Below are 15,285 nucleotides of genomic sequence, written 5' to 3'. Positions count from 1 at the left end.
AGCCCCAAGCAGGCCCCTTATGGTCATATGATCTGCACACATGACCCACACACATGGCCTTTTGTCCCCCACTCTTAATGCTAGATTAGTTTTGAAGTGTTACATAAGGGTTAAAGTTAGGCAAATGTCACTGCGTTTGGATAATTGAATGAGAAGTTGACATATAGTAGTTCTCCTATAGCAGATGTTGCTAAAATCATGTACATAGGACTCAGAGAGGGTAGTGATCAGGATGACACAGTTGTCTTAAAATGGTAAGCAGTTGTGTAAGAAACAGTTAGCATCCAGCTGAAACATGGAAAATGACCACTGGGAAACAGACAGTAGAAAAATTGATATATGGAAGAAAAAGTAAGGAAACAGTTTTCTAAAACTGTCAATTTTAGATCTTAAAGGGGCCAAAGCAGCTTCTCTGGCAGGTACCCAGCTGTTATTTTAAGTCTATCCTAAGTAATCAAGTGTCAATTTATCATAAAAAAAAAATTAGATTAAAGTTTTGATTAAAACCTGCAGTGGTTTTGTTCCATTATTAGAACATCCTTCTGATTATTAAATTATTGGTATCAAGCCAATGTCTCTCTCTGTATCTTTGTGCAGGTAACATTATTAAAATTAAAAGAAATTTTTGACATTGAATGAAATTTGTTTCTAATGTGAAGAGGGTTGCTCATAGTCCAGATCACAGAAAAATATCACAAACTCTGCAGCTGTACAAAGGTTGTTAACCTGTTGTAGCTCACAGCTTTGGTTTTATGGGGCATTCACTGTATGGTCCAGTCTCATCAGCCATGTTTCCAGCAGTTAAGTAGGTGGAGACCAAACCACGGCTAAAAGTAGCAGGGATACTGGACTTATATTCATCAAACACAACTCCACTGAGGTGATAATGGTGCTTAGCCTCTGCTGGATGTGGAAGAAGGGAATTGTTTAACTCAGTTTAACTTAGAAAAACTGCTGACATTGTGTCTGTCTACTTGTTTTGATGTTCGTAGTTGCCAAAAATGGATTCTTGCAGCTTTAAAGTTTGAGCACTGTTCTTATCTCCTTTTTCTCTTCTTGTCAGCCATCATGTATGTGATGGGAGCACTGGGCCCAGCAGCGGGTTACCTGCTGGGAGGAGTCCTCATTGGCTTTTATGTGGACCCCAAGACTGTTGTCAACATTGACCAGAGCGACCCCCGCTTCATCGGCAACTGGTGAGAAATATCTTCTTTTTTTTTTTTTAATCGGAGCCACTGTAGTACCTGAATTTTAGTGATAATCCCAAAACTATCTTTCCAGTACAGAAGTTTGGATATATAAATATTATATTACTGTAAAATTTGTCCCATCGTCAGTAAATCCTATGAAAAGACCAAAAATCAGCTCCATTGTTTCCAAAAACTATTTACAACACATCAGTGAGCCACAGTGTTGCCCTGGGTGACATCATCCTTCATTGTTCCTTCGTGGACGTGTAGTTTATTTTGACACAAATACTGACTACAGCACCAAATATGGATTGATCCGCCACTGAAAATAGTCTCAAAACAAATGCACTGTTTCTTCTCATAAGTAAAGTTTGTTAATAACTACAGAAACCAGATACTTTAGGAGCCTTTAAAAAAAAAAAAAAACAATTAAACTATATATTTGTGAAGTGTGAAAGATTAATGATTTAAGTTGGAACCAGTGGTTTGAAGCTGAGAGATGGGCAGAAATGATTGTAAAATCAATGAGATTTGTTGCCAGCCTTATCTTTTAAGAAAATATTACCAGTCTGTTCAATGCATCACTAAATAAAATATTGTGTAAAGTTTGAAAAGTTCACTGATTTTTTTTCACTGTTTGATTGATGAAGCTACAGACACATTACGGTCAGAACTGAGGCTGGAATTAAAGGCCTAATTGAAGCTAATTTGAGATTAAAATGTTTTCATTTATTCAGTATTAAAAGTGCCATTTTCCTATTGTGTACTCTATCTGTAATGATGTAGCTCCAGTGGTTGACATCTCATAACATGAACAGACACATTACCTTCCCCAAAAATTAGTTAAAGACAGATTATGCTTTGTTTCTGCTCATTTCTGTGTTAAAAGTCTGATTATTGAAGTTGGTTTCACCATGCATGAGAGAGAATCAACCACATCTAAAATTATACTGTGGGAGGGACATTTTACAAATCAAGAATCTACCAAAAATGCAGCATCACTTTGAACGCATTAGATGCATGTGTGCTCTTTAGGTCACATTTTTGTGCACATCTTACATCTATCTGTAAATCTGTTGGTGTGTGAGAGATGCAGTTAGTCATCTATTTGCAGATCTCAGTGATGCAGTCTTCTAACCGACAACATAACCTGTGAATCACCAGCCAACAGCTGCAGGCTTCCCACATGAATTATAGGTGATGGTAGCGGGAAGAGGATGGATGAGTGTACCAGTGATTATTATTGATTTATTTATTTATGTGCACACTAATGAGGCAAAGAGATAAAATAATACCAAGTCCAAACTGACTTTTTGACGGCGTGGACTAACCTGAGGTCACCTCTTGATGACACTTTGATGAAACCTTACTTAATTTCCTGTATTTTGAATATTTCATTTCAATCCCCTCTCGTCCGTCCAGGTGGAGCGGGTTCCTGCTGTGTGCCGTGGCCATGCTGCTGGTCATCTTCCCCATGTTCACCTTCCCCAAGAAGCTGCCGCCCCGACATAAGAAGAAGAAGAGGAGGAAAAAGCTGAGCCTGGACGACCTGTCTAGTGACGACGACGTCCTCAAGGAGAAGACCAACAACAAGAACCAGACGGTCACCTCCTCCATGGGCTTTGGCAAGGACATTAAAGGTACCAGCAAACACTGCAACGTATCGGGAAAAGGCTGCTGATGTCACTAATGATGAGGTCAGACATAAATGGAGTGTTTCTCAGAGTTGTGAGTTGGTTCTATCCTTAAAGATCAGACACGTTTGATGTTAAAATACGAGTCAAGCTGGTCAACATCTATGATTACGGTTTACGGTCACGTTCTGACAACATCCCCGCCCTGCTCTCAGCTGTGATACCATGCTTCTGATTTGGGTCATAGGTAAATGTTGAACAAAACGTTTAGAAACTCTCTGATGTGAACTGGTTAATTTATTAATTAGTCAGTTGACAGAAGATTAATTGCAAGCTATTTTTGATAGGCAATTAATTGTTTTGGGTCTTTTTTTTTTTTTTTTTTTAAATTGCCAAAATTTGCTTCTTTTTTCTAGTTGTCTACAATAAACTGAAAATGTAACTGAATATTTTTGGACTGTTGGTCCGACATTTTTCACTGTTTTCTAACATTTTATAGACCAAATGATTAATAATTATGAAATGATTGATCTGTAATCAGTAATGAATATACAGTAATGAGTGCTCATTCTGTACTTATCAGTGAATACAGTGGACCCTTGCTCCTGAATAGCAGCAAGAATTTAAAGGAGATAATACAAAGGCAACAAGTAGAGCCTGATCCTTCCTTTGTTTTACGTAAAGTATTTGCAAGTTTTTGCTATTGCTACATAGCTAACGTTAGCATGAACAGCTATTTACTTACCAGTCTAGAAGAAACATTGTGGGTTCAGCATCAAACATCTTTCCTTTACTCACCAATTGTCTACAGAGGTGGATCTATTTCTATCACTTCTTTTCCTCTCATGAAGATAGCATGCTAACCAGCTATCCCCGTTCCAGTCGGCCCGTCTCGCCAGTTTCCGATACCATGTCACTGTAGCGTTCAGTCCGCCCTGAAGAAGCAGCGCTGCTTAGAGGATGTATTATAACCTCTTGTATTGTAGATGCAACAATGACTGAAACACTTGGACATGTAAGTAAACGGTTGAAAATGCTAACGTTGGCTATGTAGCAATAGCAGAACTTAAAAATAGCTCCTTCAAGTACTTTACAAGGTGACCTTGCACCGTTCGATTAATCAGGACATCAAGCCAGGACAGAGGGAACTGTTAAGAACTGATAAATTCTTTACAACAAACAAAAATTCAACCACACCTTTGTCCACCCCCCATCTTTCCTTTCTTTCAGACCTGCCCAAAGCAGCAGTGAGGATCCTCAGCAATGTGACCTTCTTGTTCGTTAGCCTGTCCTACACGGCAGAAAGCGCCATCGTCACCGCTTTCATCACCTTCATCCCCAAATTCATTGAGTCTCAGTTTGGCATCCCGGCTTCCAATGCCAGCATCTACACCGGTGAGATGAATTACACAACACTTTCTTTTAAAGCAGCAAAAACACATTTTGCCAAGTAAGCTCATGATTTGATCAAATGTCTGATCCAATCTGATGTCTTTATTCTGATGTCTGGATGTCTCCACCAATCATGAGTCCTACATTTACGGCCCTCATTAAATCAAAAGCAGGATTTGTTTCTCATGAAACCATACCTTCTCCCCTCCTCTGCCTTCTCTTCTGAGCTCCCATGTAATATTTCTACAGCAGCACAGACAGGATGCAGACAGACCAGAGTATCCACACAACACCCAGGACTTTAATTTCTGTCTGTTCAGCGTTGCTCTGCCAGTTTTATCTGAGAGCAGAGCAGGAGAGGCTGTCTGCCCATCACTGCGAGCCAACACACATTAATAATGAAGACACTGCTGGTCTTCAAATGAAGGGGGCACCTGGGACACTGAGCTAGAGCACTGAGTGCATTACACACACATTTGGAAACACACACACACACACACACACACACTAAAACGCTCTACATACACTCACAATTACGTGCTGAAACACATGGATGCTTAAACAGGCATATAGGCTAATATATTACTGGCAATTCAATGCATGTAGCTTGCTAAATTTTACATATAGAACTCTTTAGCCCCTTTTCCACCGATCAAAAAACGCACTAAGACTCTCTAACATCTAGCTTGTCTCAGCAATGGAAAAGGGAACAATTGCCATTTACACCCAGGTCAAATGACGTTGCAGTACACGCAGGTATTTATCGGCTACAGATCCGATAGGCAGTGATGTAAATACAACACTTGGGTGAATGTCTTCTGTAGACAGACACAGATCTGTCACCAGCATGGTGCTGTTAGCCCCGAAATAATTAAAAAAAAATACACAATCACTGATCGAAGCGTCTCACATGGAAGCTCCGACACTGACAGGAGCTCCAACCCGGAGATCTGACAAGACAGATCCGTTTTAGCAGTTCGCACGCCGGCTAGCAGCTCACTCTCTCTCCACTGCGTCTGTGTGTGTGTGCTGTATGCATGTGATGACATCGCTCCTTGCAGTTGTGTGTGTCCTCAGTCCAAACAGAAAGGTAAACTTGACTAGCAGTGGAACATGACAATGTTATTTTACGTTATCCGCACATTTATAATTTAAATATGGGGATAACACACATTTTCAGACAGTTTCCCCTGGAAGGCCTTTACTACGTTGCACTCCCAATCCAACCGTGAAAAGGTGTGTGTGTGTGTGTGGGGGGAGGGGACTTCTAAAACTATCTGACCGTACTGCCCTACAAAGGCAGAGTGCGGTATAGACAAGTAGAAGTAGTGAAGGTGTGTGTAGTTGCTGGGTTTTGCCATTGCTGGTCAGCATATGACAAACAGTTCAGACAGATTGGCAGCTTAAGCCTGACACACTGAGGCTACGTCCACACGTACTACGATCTCCATCCACACTAACACACATGAAAACGCAGAGTATGTCCCAAGATGGCCACCGTACAGAGGATTAACCTTTTGATTTGGATCACAACACGACCTCTCTTCAGACACCACCCATGATTTTGTTGGTAGAGCTGAATATGGTATTCTTCTTAAATGGTCAAGAACACTACGGCAGCGCAATGCTATACATCACCATTTAAAAAGAGGCGTCTGGAGAGAATTATTAATCTGTGAACAACCAGGAACATATTCATATTTGTAAAATGATCATCGTCTCAGACATCTGAGACCTGTTGTTTTTACATTAGAGACACCAGAGGTGTATGACAGCCTTACAGAGCCTCATTAAAGAATAGGTAACATCTTTGTTGACACAGTCGAGCTCATCTGTGTGTCACAGATGTTAAACGGCCCCACCTCAGAGGAGTGCAGCATCGTGTCACAGAAACCTTCAGTCCTTCAGGAGCATATCTTAAGGCGACAGAGCCGCTCAGAGCCTGATAAGCTGAGAGGACTGTGGCGCTCTGCTCTGACCTGATGACATTTTCTGGTGATGGTGGTTTATTTTGGTATACTGCAGCTGCTGATAGCGAAAAGCATTTCCACATTAGGAAGTTTACTTTTCTCTGTTGGTGGACACATTTGCAGTTGGTAATATCATCCATGACATAACATTTTCAACTAGAGCTTATAGCTTCCATTTGAAAAAGACGCTGTCATCCAGACTTTAGACGGCAAGCAAAAGCTTCTTTTTGTTTCTCGTTTTTGGCTGTTTGTCCTCAGAATTAATTTTTCAAGAGTCTAATTACAAAATAAGGCCTTTGATAAAAAAAAAAAAGATTTTGATTGCTGGTGTCAAAAGTGCAGCACGGCATTAGTCACATGTGGAGGTGCTGTGAGTCATCTGAACTTTCAACACAAAAAGTTCTGTATTTGGTAGCTGGATTTTAAAAATGTTATAATGCTGAAACTTCCATTTCTATTGTTTTTATATTGTTGTCCAAACAAATTTCATCTTGGAGGACTTTTGTTATCAGAAATGTTTTCGTGTGTTTACAGTTACATAACTGTCTCATCTGTAGGTGGAGTGGGCTGGTGGAGCCTCTGATTAAAACTGCCACTCGCACATATTTTCATACTATGCCAACCTCTTGTGAGTGAAATCAAATCATTCCTTTGGGAACCTGCTCATGGATTGTCTCTGTGGAGTGTGACTGTGATTTGGTGGCTGAGTGGGTAGAGCAAAGCATTAGCACCCACCCACCTGTGCCAGGGTTTGTGGTTCTATTCCCTCTGCAGATAAATCCTTCTGTGTCCCAGCTTTGTTTCGAGTCTCGTCCCATTGTTTAGAATTTGTCCTGGATTATGTACCAATACCAGGAGGCCATGCTCAGTGTTTCTGCATAATTTTCAGTTAATGAAAGGGAGATGAGAGGTCTGACGGTGCATCTGTCTCTTCAGATTTTCATCTGTTTTGCCCGGACAGGCTTTTCCTGGAAAGACAGATTTGTTGCTGCCCATTTAGCCAAGGACTTCCTAAATTTATTTTAGGCCAAATTTCCCTGAACTACAAAAGCTGTTCCATTGGCTTCATCTTTTCTTACAGAGACAGAATTCTCAAGCTCAGGCAAGGATTTGCACAGAGGGAAATTGTCTTACTTGGCAGTGTATTAGTAACGTCAGTGAACTCCACACCAGATTGATAATGGACGAAAACAGAAAGCTGCACAACATTATCTAAGACCTACTGAAAAGGCACCGACTCTGCCTGGGTTAGAGGCTTCGCTCCCTTCGGGGGCCACCCACACTGAAAAAGTGTGCTGTCATGGTAATGCACGGCTACCCGGAGGCGGCTGTTGTTGTGATTGCTGCATTTTCTTTAGGATTTGTCTTGTCATCGAAGACAGATTGAAAGCTGCAAAGACCGCAATTACTCAATTTATAGCTGATTCAACTTTTACAAGTAGAGGTTGAATAAACTCGTTGAAAGAATAACAAATAACTTGCCTCTCTTACTATATATATTACAAATATATATATGTAGCTGTTTAGTCCCTTGCAGTTAAACACCAGGTAAATTCTAAGAGCTCTTAAAGGCCCTAAAAACCTCAGTTTCTCAATCAGCTTGTAACTATGATCGTTGGGGTCCTCACCACATGAACACACAAATTGACAAATTTAACAGTTTTGCTTCTTTCACTTGAGAGACTTCTGTCTTCCTGTATGTCTGTGCCCTTCTTGCTGGTTTTAAATGGACAGAGCTCATTTGGACAGTACTTGAGTCAAATTCTAATGACATGACATGATGTCTAATGATGTCAAATCACACTTACCCCGATGAAGCAGATTAGCTTAGTTAAGTGTTTTCTCCAACTTTAACTTTTATTGTCCTTACACGCAAATGCAAGAAGGAAGAAATTTGGAAATTCTAGCAGAATTTCAAATGGTATGTATTCCAAGTTTAAGATCTTTCTTGGAGAAGACCTGAGGGCCAAAGCATCATCCGTACATATGGAGCCAGAGCGTGGGACCATCTTTTCCTGCTCATAAGTCTGTTAACCAGTGATCAGCACCTCATTACATCCCTTTGTGTGTGATATTTCTCCCATTATGTATTCCAAACACACCAAACTAGTCAAACTGACCTATGCAATGTCATAACATCTAGAATATTACGTTTACATTTACATTTACTCATTTAGCAGAAGCTTTCAGATAAAGATCAGGTAAAGAAGTGAACTGAAAGAGCATTGTAAGTGTTAATCAGGCATGTTTTGGTGTTAGAGGCGTTAGGAAAGGATGTTGCTCTCGGAAGAAATTGGTCTTCAAGAAATTCTTGAAGATAGACAGGGACGCTCCTGCTCTGATAGCGTTCGGTAGCTTGTTCCACCATCAGAGAACAACAGACCTTGTGTGCAGGGATGGCAATGCCAGACCACATCCCTTGGAGGAATGTCGCTATTAGATTGTTTGCTGCTAGTCAGACAGTGTGCGGGATTTGCCACGGATTTGAATATCTCACAAATAGGTTTTAAGGATAAGATACAGAATACACAATAGACTAGTGTCATAGCTATTGAAGGAAACACATTTTGTCTTTTAAAGTTCAGTTAATGGATTTTATGTTAGCATCACCTGCATATTTTCACACTCAAAAGACATATCTTTGATTTGGAGTGGAGTGTGTATCCACCTGGTGAATGTAATATCCCATATTCACCCTCCTTTTGGCTATGGTTTGGTCTCCAACAACTCCTGAGAAAAGTGTCTGGCTGTGTAGCTGCTAGATGTTTGACTGTCTTCACCAGCTTGTCTCTAACGTTGTCTGTGACATTAATATAGAAGATAATAATCAGTGGAGTTTTGAGAGGGACATACTGTAAAACTATTTAACTAGGTTGGAGAACTAGCTAGCTGCCCTCAGTGTAAGATGATTTGATATAAATGAAAGCATTCTATGGATTAGCGAGTTCTCTGAATTCTTAATAATAAGCCTTTGTCCTCCCTCCAGGCGTAATTATCGTACCCAGTGCCGGCGTCGGCATCGTCCTGGGCGGCTACATCATCAAGAAGCTGAAGCTGGGAGCTCGCGAGTCGGCCAAGCTGGCCATGATCTGCAGCGGAGTCTCACTGCTCTGCTTCTCCACACTGTTCATCGTGGGCTGTGAGAGCATCAACCTCGGAGGAATCAACATCCCCTACACCACCGGGTGAGGAGCCATGAGGGGGAGGGGTAGAAACTGGGAGGGTTCACTTCAGGGAAATGGTGGGTTGTCATGCATCACTGCTGACGAGGAAGAACTGCTACACGGCAGCCTTGAGGATGCACTGTTCAGTGTCTTATCTGAATTGAAAATTTACACAGGGTGTCGGTGTGTGATTTTTATTGTGCGGGACAGAGCGAGGCAACCAATCACACTCAGAGGATAAAGGAGAGAAGGGAAAGAAAGAAGAAAAAACAGACACAAGAAAGAGAGAAACAGATGGACAGTAAAGGAGGAGTTTAAAAAAACGCTCAAAGAGAAAAAAAACAGAGGTCAGAGAAATAGCTTTGGTGACCATTGTCATCTCACCACATATCTGTTTCTCCTTTGTCTTATTCTTTGTGAGTGCTGTAACCTGTCCTCTCTAAAACCCCAAAACAAACGGGACATCTGCCCCAACTCATTAATATCCTGGATACAGCTGGGTGTCTGGGTTCTCATGTGTGTTGTTAGTCCATCCATCCATCCATTTTCTGCCACTAATCCAGGGTGGGGTCATCAAGCAAGGTGGCCCAGATGCCTCTCCCCAGCAACGTTTTCCAGCCTCTCCTGGGGGATCCTGAGGCGTTCCCAGGCCAGATGAGATCTATAATCTCTCTGATGTGTTGTTGGCATGCAGCAAGGTCTGGGGCTGAAAAATGAAGCCGACACTGAAGTGCAGTTCCTCTAATGACCACTAGAATCTGGCTCCAACAGTGAGTCAATCCCCATAGACTCCCATGTTAAAATGTCCAACTTTACAGCAGAAATGTTTACAGCCTGGTACAAGAAGCGGTTTAAGTCTCTAGAGCTAATTTCCTTCTTCATGACAACTGTATAACTCACCTGTTTACATTTTATTAAGGCTTAAAGTTATGTGTAACTGAGGGCGTGGCCATTTTGAGTGACAGGTTGGTGAGCGTATCCTTGCCACAAACCACCATGCACCGAAGTCTCAGCTCCACATGCGCCCCTCCTCTTTGCCCATTTTTGGATTAGCCAGGAGTTAGGCGGAATCAGGTACTGCCAAGATGGCGACAGTGGGCAGGTCACTCTGAGCTTCTAAATCGCTGTTCAGAACCCTGTGGGTGACATCACAGAGGCTACAACCATCTTTATTTACAGTCTATGGCTGTCGGTGACCCCGGTGGTCCCATACCAGTTGGATATGCTGCAAGACTTTTGAGCCTGTCTCACATACACCTTCCTCCTGCTGTCTGTAATCCTTAGAGCATCAAATGTGGATTAATCCACCAGTGAAAATAGTCCCCAATGAATGCAGTTTAAGTAACATTTACTTACTAAAAAGAAAACAAAGACACTTTATTTAATGAGCTGTTTTTTTTTTAAACATTTTTGTCTTCAGTAGGAACCAGTGGGCTTTGAGCTGAGAGCCACAGAAAGGGTTAATGGATTTTACACATTGTTGGTTTTGTTTTCCTCTTTCACTGACAATAACAAAAATATAGAAAAATGCCAGCCTTATCCTCTAACATAACTTGGCTAGCTTTCTAAAAAAAAAAAAGCAACTGTAAAGCAAACAAAAAGGCAAATAAGTACAATAACAGAATCACTGACTTGGCATTAATATTTAGAAGCAGCTTTCAACATGGTTGACCATTATCATCCACTACAGTCTACTGATTCTAGGTGACAGCCAGACGCCACGTTGCACTGGGTCTTGTCAGGGCTAATACAAATAAAAGAAGATCTCAAATTTTGTTGCTTGCACATACACTTGTACCAATCTGTTATTGTTGATCTTTTTTTTGGGCACATATTTATGACGTCTAAAGATTTTCCTGCTTTAGCCATTTTTGAAACACGTCCTTTGGGGTCTGTATTCTCAGATCTACTCGTAATCCCAAACAGGGTTTTTGGAAGATTTTTGTTTAAATCAGAGACAGCCGTTTCATGGCTGCAGCTTGGCCTTTGTCGTATTAAATCATTTCCCGGCACTGACAAAGTCAGTGGTAGTTTTTATCGACCCATCTGTGGCCGACGTCAGGGAGGAAGCGAGTGTTCAGATCAGTGCAGGATAACAGACAGCGAGCCAGTAAATGGAGGCGTTTTCTTTTGGACGGAGAGTCCCTGAGAGCGATTACATGGCAACGATGGAAAATGTCCAAGGACAGCTTGGAGGAGAGGACCCTTGGCTGACTGCCCTCTCTTTTTCTCTGTTGTGCTTCTCCCTCTGGTCTTTTTGATTTTACCCTGTCTGTCTGTCTGTCCGTCCGTCTCGCTATGCTGTCTTCATCTTCGGTACTGTTTCTAAATTCCCTTTTTTTTGTTATTTTCTCTTTATTTCATTATCTCTCGTTTTTCCTCTTTCTCATCCCTCGTCCATCGCTCTCTCTTCTTCCTTATCTTTTCATTTCTTCATGCCCTCCTCTCGCCTTTCTTTCTTTTTTTACCTTCATTGTCCTCCCCATCTCTCATCTTTGTCACTCACTTCCTCCTTGTCTCTCATCTTTCCTTCTGTTTTCTCCATCTTGTTTCCGCACATCTCTCTTCATTATTGTCCTTTTCCTTCTGTCCTTCTTCATCCATCATCTTATTTTCTCTTTCTCCCTTGTCTTCTATCTTCTCGTTTTCCCTCCCTCCTTACTTTTTTTTGCTGATTTTTCAGTGTCCATTAAGCACTTTTACTAAGTCAATATCAGTTAAAGTCGCTGCTTGTTCTCCGGTTCATTAATGTTTTTTTTTAGCCATGCTGTGAGTGTCATTTGGCTCCAGTGATGGCGGTATTGGATGCTTGGTCGTCTGTTTGTGCATTTTGAAGTATTTGAAAAATCTAAACAACCATAGATTGGCATGAAATTTAATGCAGACATTTCACAGCAGCATAAAAAAAAAAACTAGTGGCCAAATTCCTTCCAGCCTGAGCTGTCATTGTAGATCATTGGTAACAAAGCATGTTATAGGGCAGGGGTCGTGTGCAGTTGATTTCCAGGTTTTGTAGTGTTGGAGTTGCACAGTAAAGAAAATATTCTGATTTATTTCTAATAATTATTTCATATCTTTACACTCACATCACACAGATACCACAGTATTTATCGTTTTCTGCTTTATTTCTGAGCAATTTTCACAATTTCAACTCTGTGAGACAAATCATTGTTTGTTTGGTTAGGTTTTCATGGCTGATGGCTCAAAATACTACATTACCCACAAGCCTCAGCCGGTTATGGAGAAAATCCATCCAAAACTGACCCAGAATCTGAAATTGAACTGATTTTAAACTGCTGAATGTTTTATCAGGTTTCTACAAACTGTTATCTTTAGCTTCAGCTTCATAGTTGAAGGTGGACCTGAGATTTTATTGATGACCACACTCAACTATAAACAGTCTGATTATTCAGCAAATATCCCCAACTAAGACTTAATCTTTGCCACTAGTGATCTTGCAAACAATAAAAGTAAGTGAGTTTTGAAATGCAAAATCTAAACTGCTGATTTTCTCGTCCTGTTTTCTCTCTGCAGACCGACTCTCACCATGACCCAGAGGAACCTGACAGGAGGTTGTAATGTGAACTGCGGCTGTAAAATCCACGAGTACGCTCCGGTCTGCGGCTCCGATGGCATTACATACTTTAACCCCTGCTTGGCCGGCTGCAGCAGTGTGGCCAATGATAGCTCCGGGGTAAGTGCCAGGGATAAATGACATACATTATTCAAATTTAGGATACTGTCACTTAAGTCAACTAAAATTTAAAGTGCAGAGGCCGATAGAAGCTGCTAGTCTTCTTGATGATTATCTCACTTGCTTACAGTGGTGAATTAATGGCCTGAATAATATCACATTGAAGTCAAAGTCTCTAAAACTCCATACACATATCCCTCTGTGCTCCAGATCCGTAACTACTCAGACTGCGCCTGCGTCCAGAGTCGGCAGGTCATCACGCCGTCGTCCAGCGGTCAGGGCAGCAACCAACTCCAGCTGGTCATTGTCAAGACCTATCTGAACGAGAATGGCTACGCCGTGTCAGGGAAGTGCGACCGCACCTGCAGCACCCTCATCCCCTTCCTAATCTTCCTCTTCATCGTCACACTCATCACTGCCTGTGCCCAGCCCTCCGCCATCATCGTCACCCTCAGGTACGACCGTCTAAAGATCAGCTGGTTCTCTGTTTTTCAAGAGGATCCGTAAATGAGGGATTCTCATCAGGAACAATCACAGACTGATTATGATTGTTTTTCAGCAGGATGTCCTCCATAAAAAATCTTTAATTTCCCAAAACAAACCTTAACACTATTTTAATTTATCTGAACATTGGAATTTAAAGTCAGATTTTCAACATAAACATTTTTACTTCTATTTTTTGTCCAAATGAGTTGATCTTTAGCAGAAAAGTCATATTCATAAAATCACAACACAATTCTTACCTCTTCATTTACCCCTTTATATTTCACTGGTTTTCAGCTGAAAACCGAACACTGTTTATAGAAAGAAATCAATTGAAAACTGAATATTTAGTCTTGAGTGTTGAGTATTTTTGTGATTAAGTTCATATTTTAAGAAGAATTTAACAACTTTCCTGAAAATAGTCCATGTGTTGCTTATAGCCCTTTACTTTCACTTTTCACCAAAGTCCAAAAAATGAAAATGAGAGGATGGAATGGAAATAAGAGCTTTAAATTTAGATTTTTGATCTCTGCAAACATCCTGAGGTCTTGTCATGAAGCCACTGACTTTAGCAGAGCTGGAAAAATAAACCTGGAGTTATCATTAACGTAGGACCCAGATTATATGTACAAACAACTAATTTTAAAGTGTTTCTTTGCAACTGTTTCACTTTGAATGTTAACCTCAAATAGACAAGTTGATAGTCTGTCTGTGGAGGTTGAGATAACACACATCTTCTCTTGCCCCAACTTTGGCATAATAACAAAACCATGTTATTTTTTATTTGGTAAATCCTGTGCATCTGGCTGTCCCTGTAGTTGGAAACAGCCAGTAACAGATCCTCTGTTTGGTTGTCTTGTTCTGCAGGTCTGTAGCGGAGCAGGAGAGACCGTTCGCTCTGGGAATGCAGTTTGTTCTCCTCAGGACTCTCGGTGAGTAGAATCACCTCAGGACAAAAATGGTGACAGAGGATTTCAGTGTCCGATATTTTCACTGGGTTCTGTTTGACATGGAGAAAAAAAAGTCTTGATTAAAAGGGAGAATAGCTGAGAAGATCGGTGTCAATCTTTTTAAAAACCTGTATCAGCATAGGCGTACCAGAGGAAGACGAGCGTCAGCTAAACGCACTGGCTGTAAATAAATGCACCACACGTCCTGTAACTGCTGACCGATGGGCTGATTGAGCGTTAGGAAATGAGATTTTGTCTTTTTAATGCCTCAACATCACTGTTCTCTCGAATCAGGAGTGAGGAGATCAATTGGGTTCGATATTTAGGGGACTTCCAGAAAGCTGCTGTCAAGACGGGTTACAGACTTGCTGTGGAGCGTTTGAAAGACGTGGTTTTGAAAGATGCTGGAGTTTTGCATTATGGGAATTGGATCCAGCATTTGAGCTTATTTCTGCAGTGTTGATCCTTATTTTCCAACAACTTTATTGATGTGCAATGCTGAGTCACTGGAGTCTTTTCTCACGGAGATGATTTAGATTTCCTCAGTTTGGTCAAATTCTGTCGGAATTTTAATTTTCCTGTTTCTCTCACTGTCCTTCTTTTTTTCACTCTTTTTCTCCACTGTTCTTTTTTATTTTCCCCTTTACTTAATCCTCTCTTATTTCCTTCCCCTCCCTCTTGTCTTTCCTCACTCTATTTCTTTCCACTTTCTCCTTTTTATTCACTTTTTTGTTGTTTCTCTCTTTCTTCCTCTGTCATGTTTTCTCTCTTCCTCTCTTCTCTCTCTGTCTTTTCCCTCTTTTCTCCA

At 41.1% G+C, this 15,285-nt stretch overlaps 1 protein-coding gene across 3 annotated transcripts in view; it reads left to right on the top strand.

The window, feature by feature from the left end:
- Positions 1 to 15,285, top strand: part of LOC130178517 (solute carrier organic anion transporter family member 5A1-like) — a 35,652-nt gene that overhangs the window by 13,636 nt on the left and 6,731 nt on the right. For all 3 annotated transcript variants that reach the window (XM_056390839.1, XM_056390837.1, XM_056390838.1), the window contains 7 exons: positions 1,064 to 1,196; positions 2,613 to 2,830; positions 4,055 to 4,219; positions 9,173 to 9,371; positions 12,885 to 13,044; positions 13,255 to 13,499; positions 14,395 to 14,459. In XM_056390839.1, the coding sequence (XP_056246814.1) occupies positions 1,064 to 1,196; positions 2,613 to 2,830; positions 4,055 to 4,219; positions 9,173 to 9,371; positions 12,885 to 13,044; positions 13,255 to 13,499; positions 14,395 to 14,459 (1,185 nt within the window). The remainder of the gene's footprint in view (positions 1 to 1,063; positions 1,197 to 2,612; positions 2,831 to 4,054; positions 4,220 to 9,172; positions 9,372 to 12,884; positions 13,045 to 13,254; positions 13,500 to 14,394; positions 14,460 to 15,285) is intronic.

The sequence above is a fragment of the Seriola aureovittata genome, chromosome 12 (genome assembly GCF_021018895.1).
Source record: "Seriola aureovittata isolate HTS-2021-v1 ecotype China chromosome 12, ASM2101889v1, whole genome shotgun sequence".
NCBI classification, from domain to species: Eukaryota; Metazoa; Chordata; class Actinopteri; order Carangiformes; family Carangidae; genus Seriola; species Seriola aureovittata.
The sequence above is the reverse complement of the archived record's forward strand: the minus strand, read 5'-3'. Positions and strand labels throughout refer to the sequence as shown.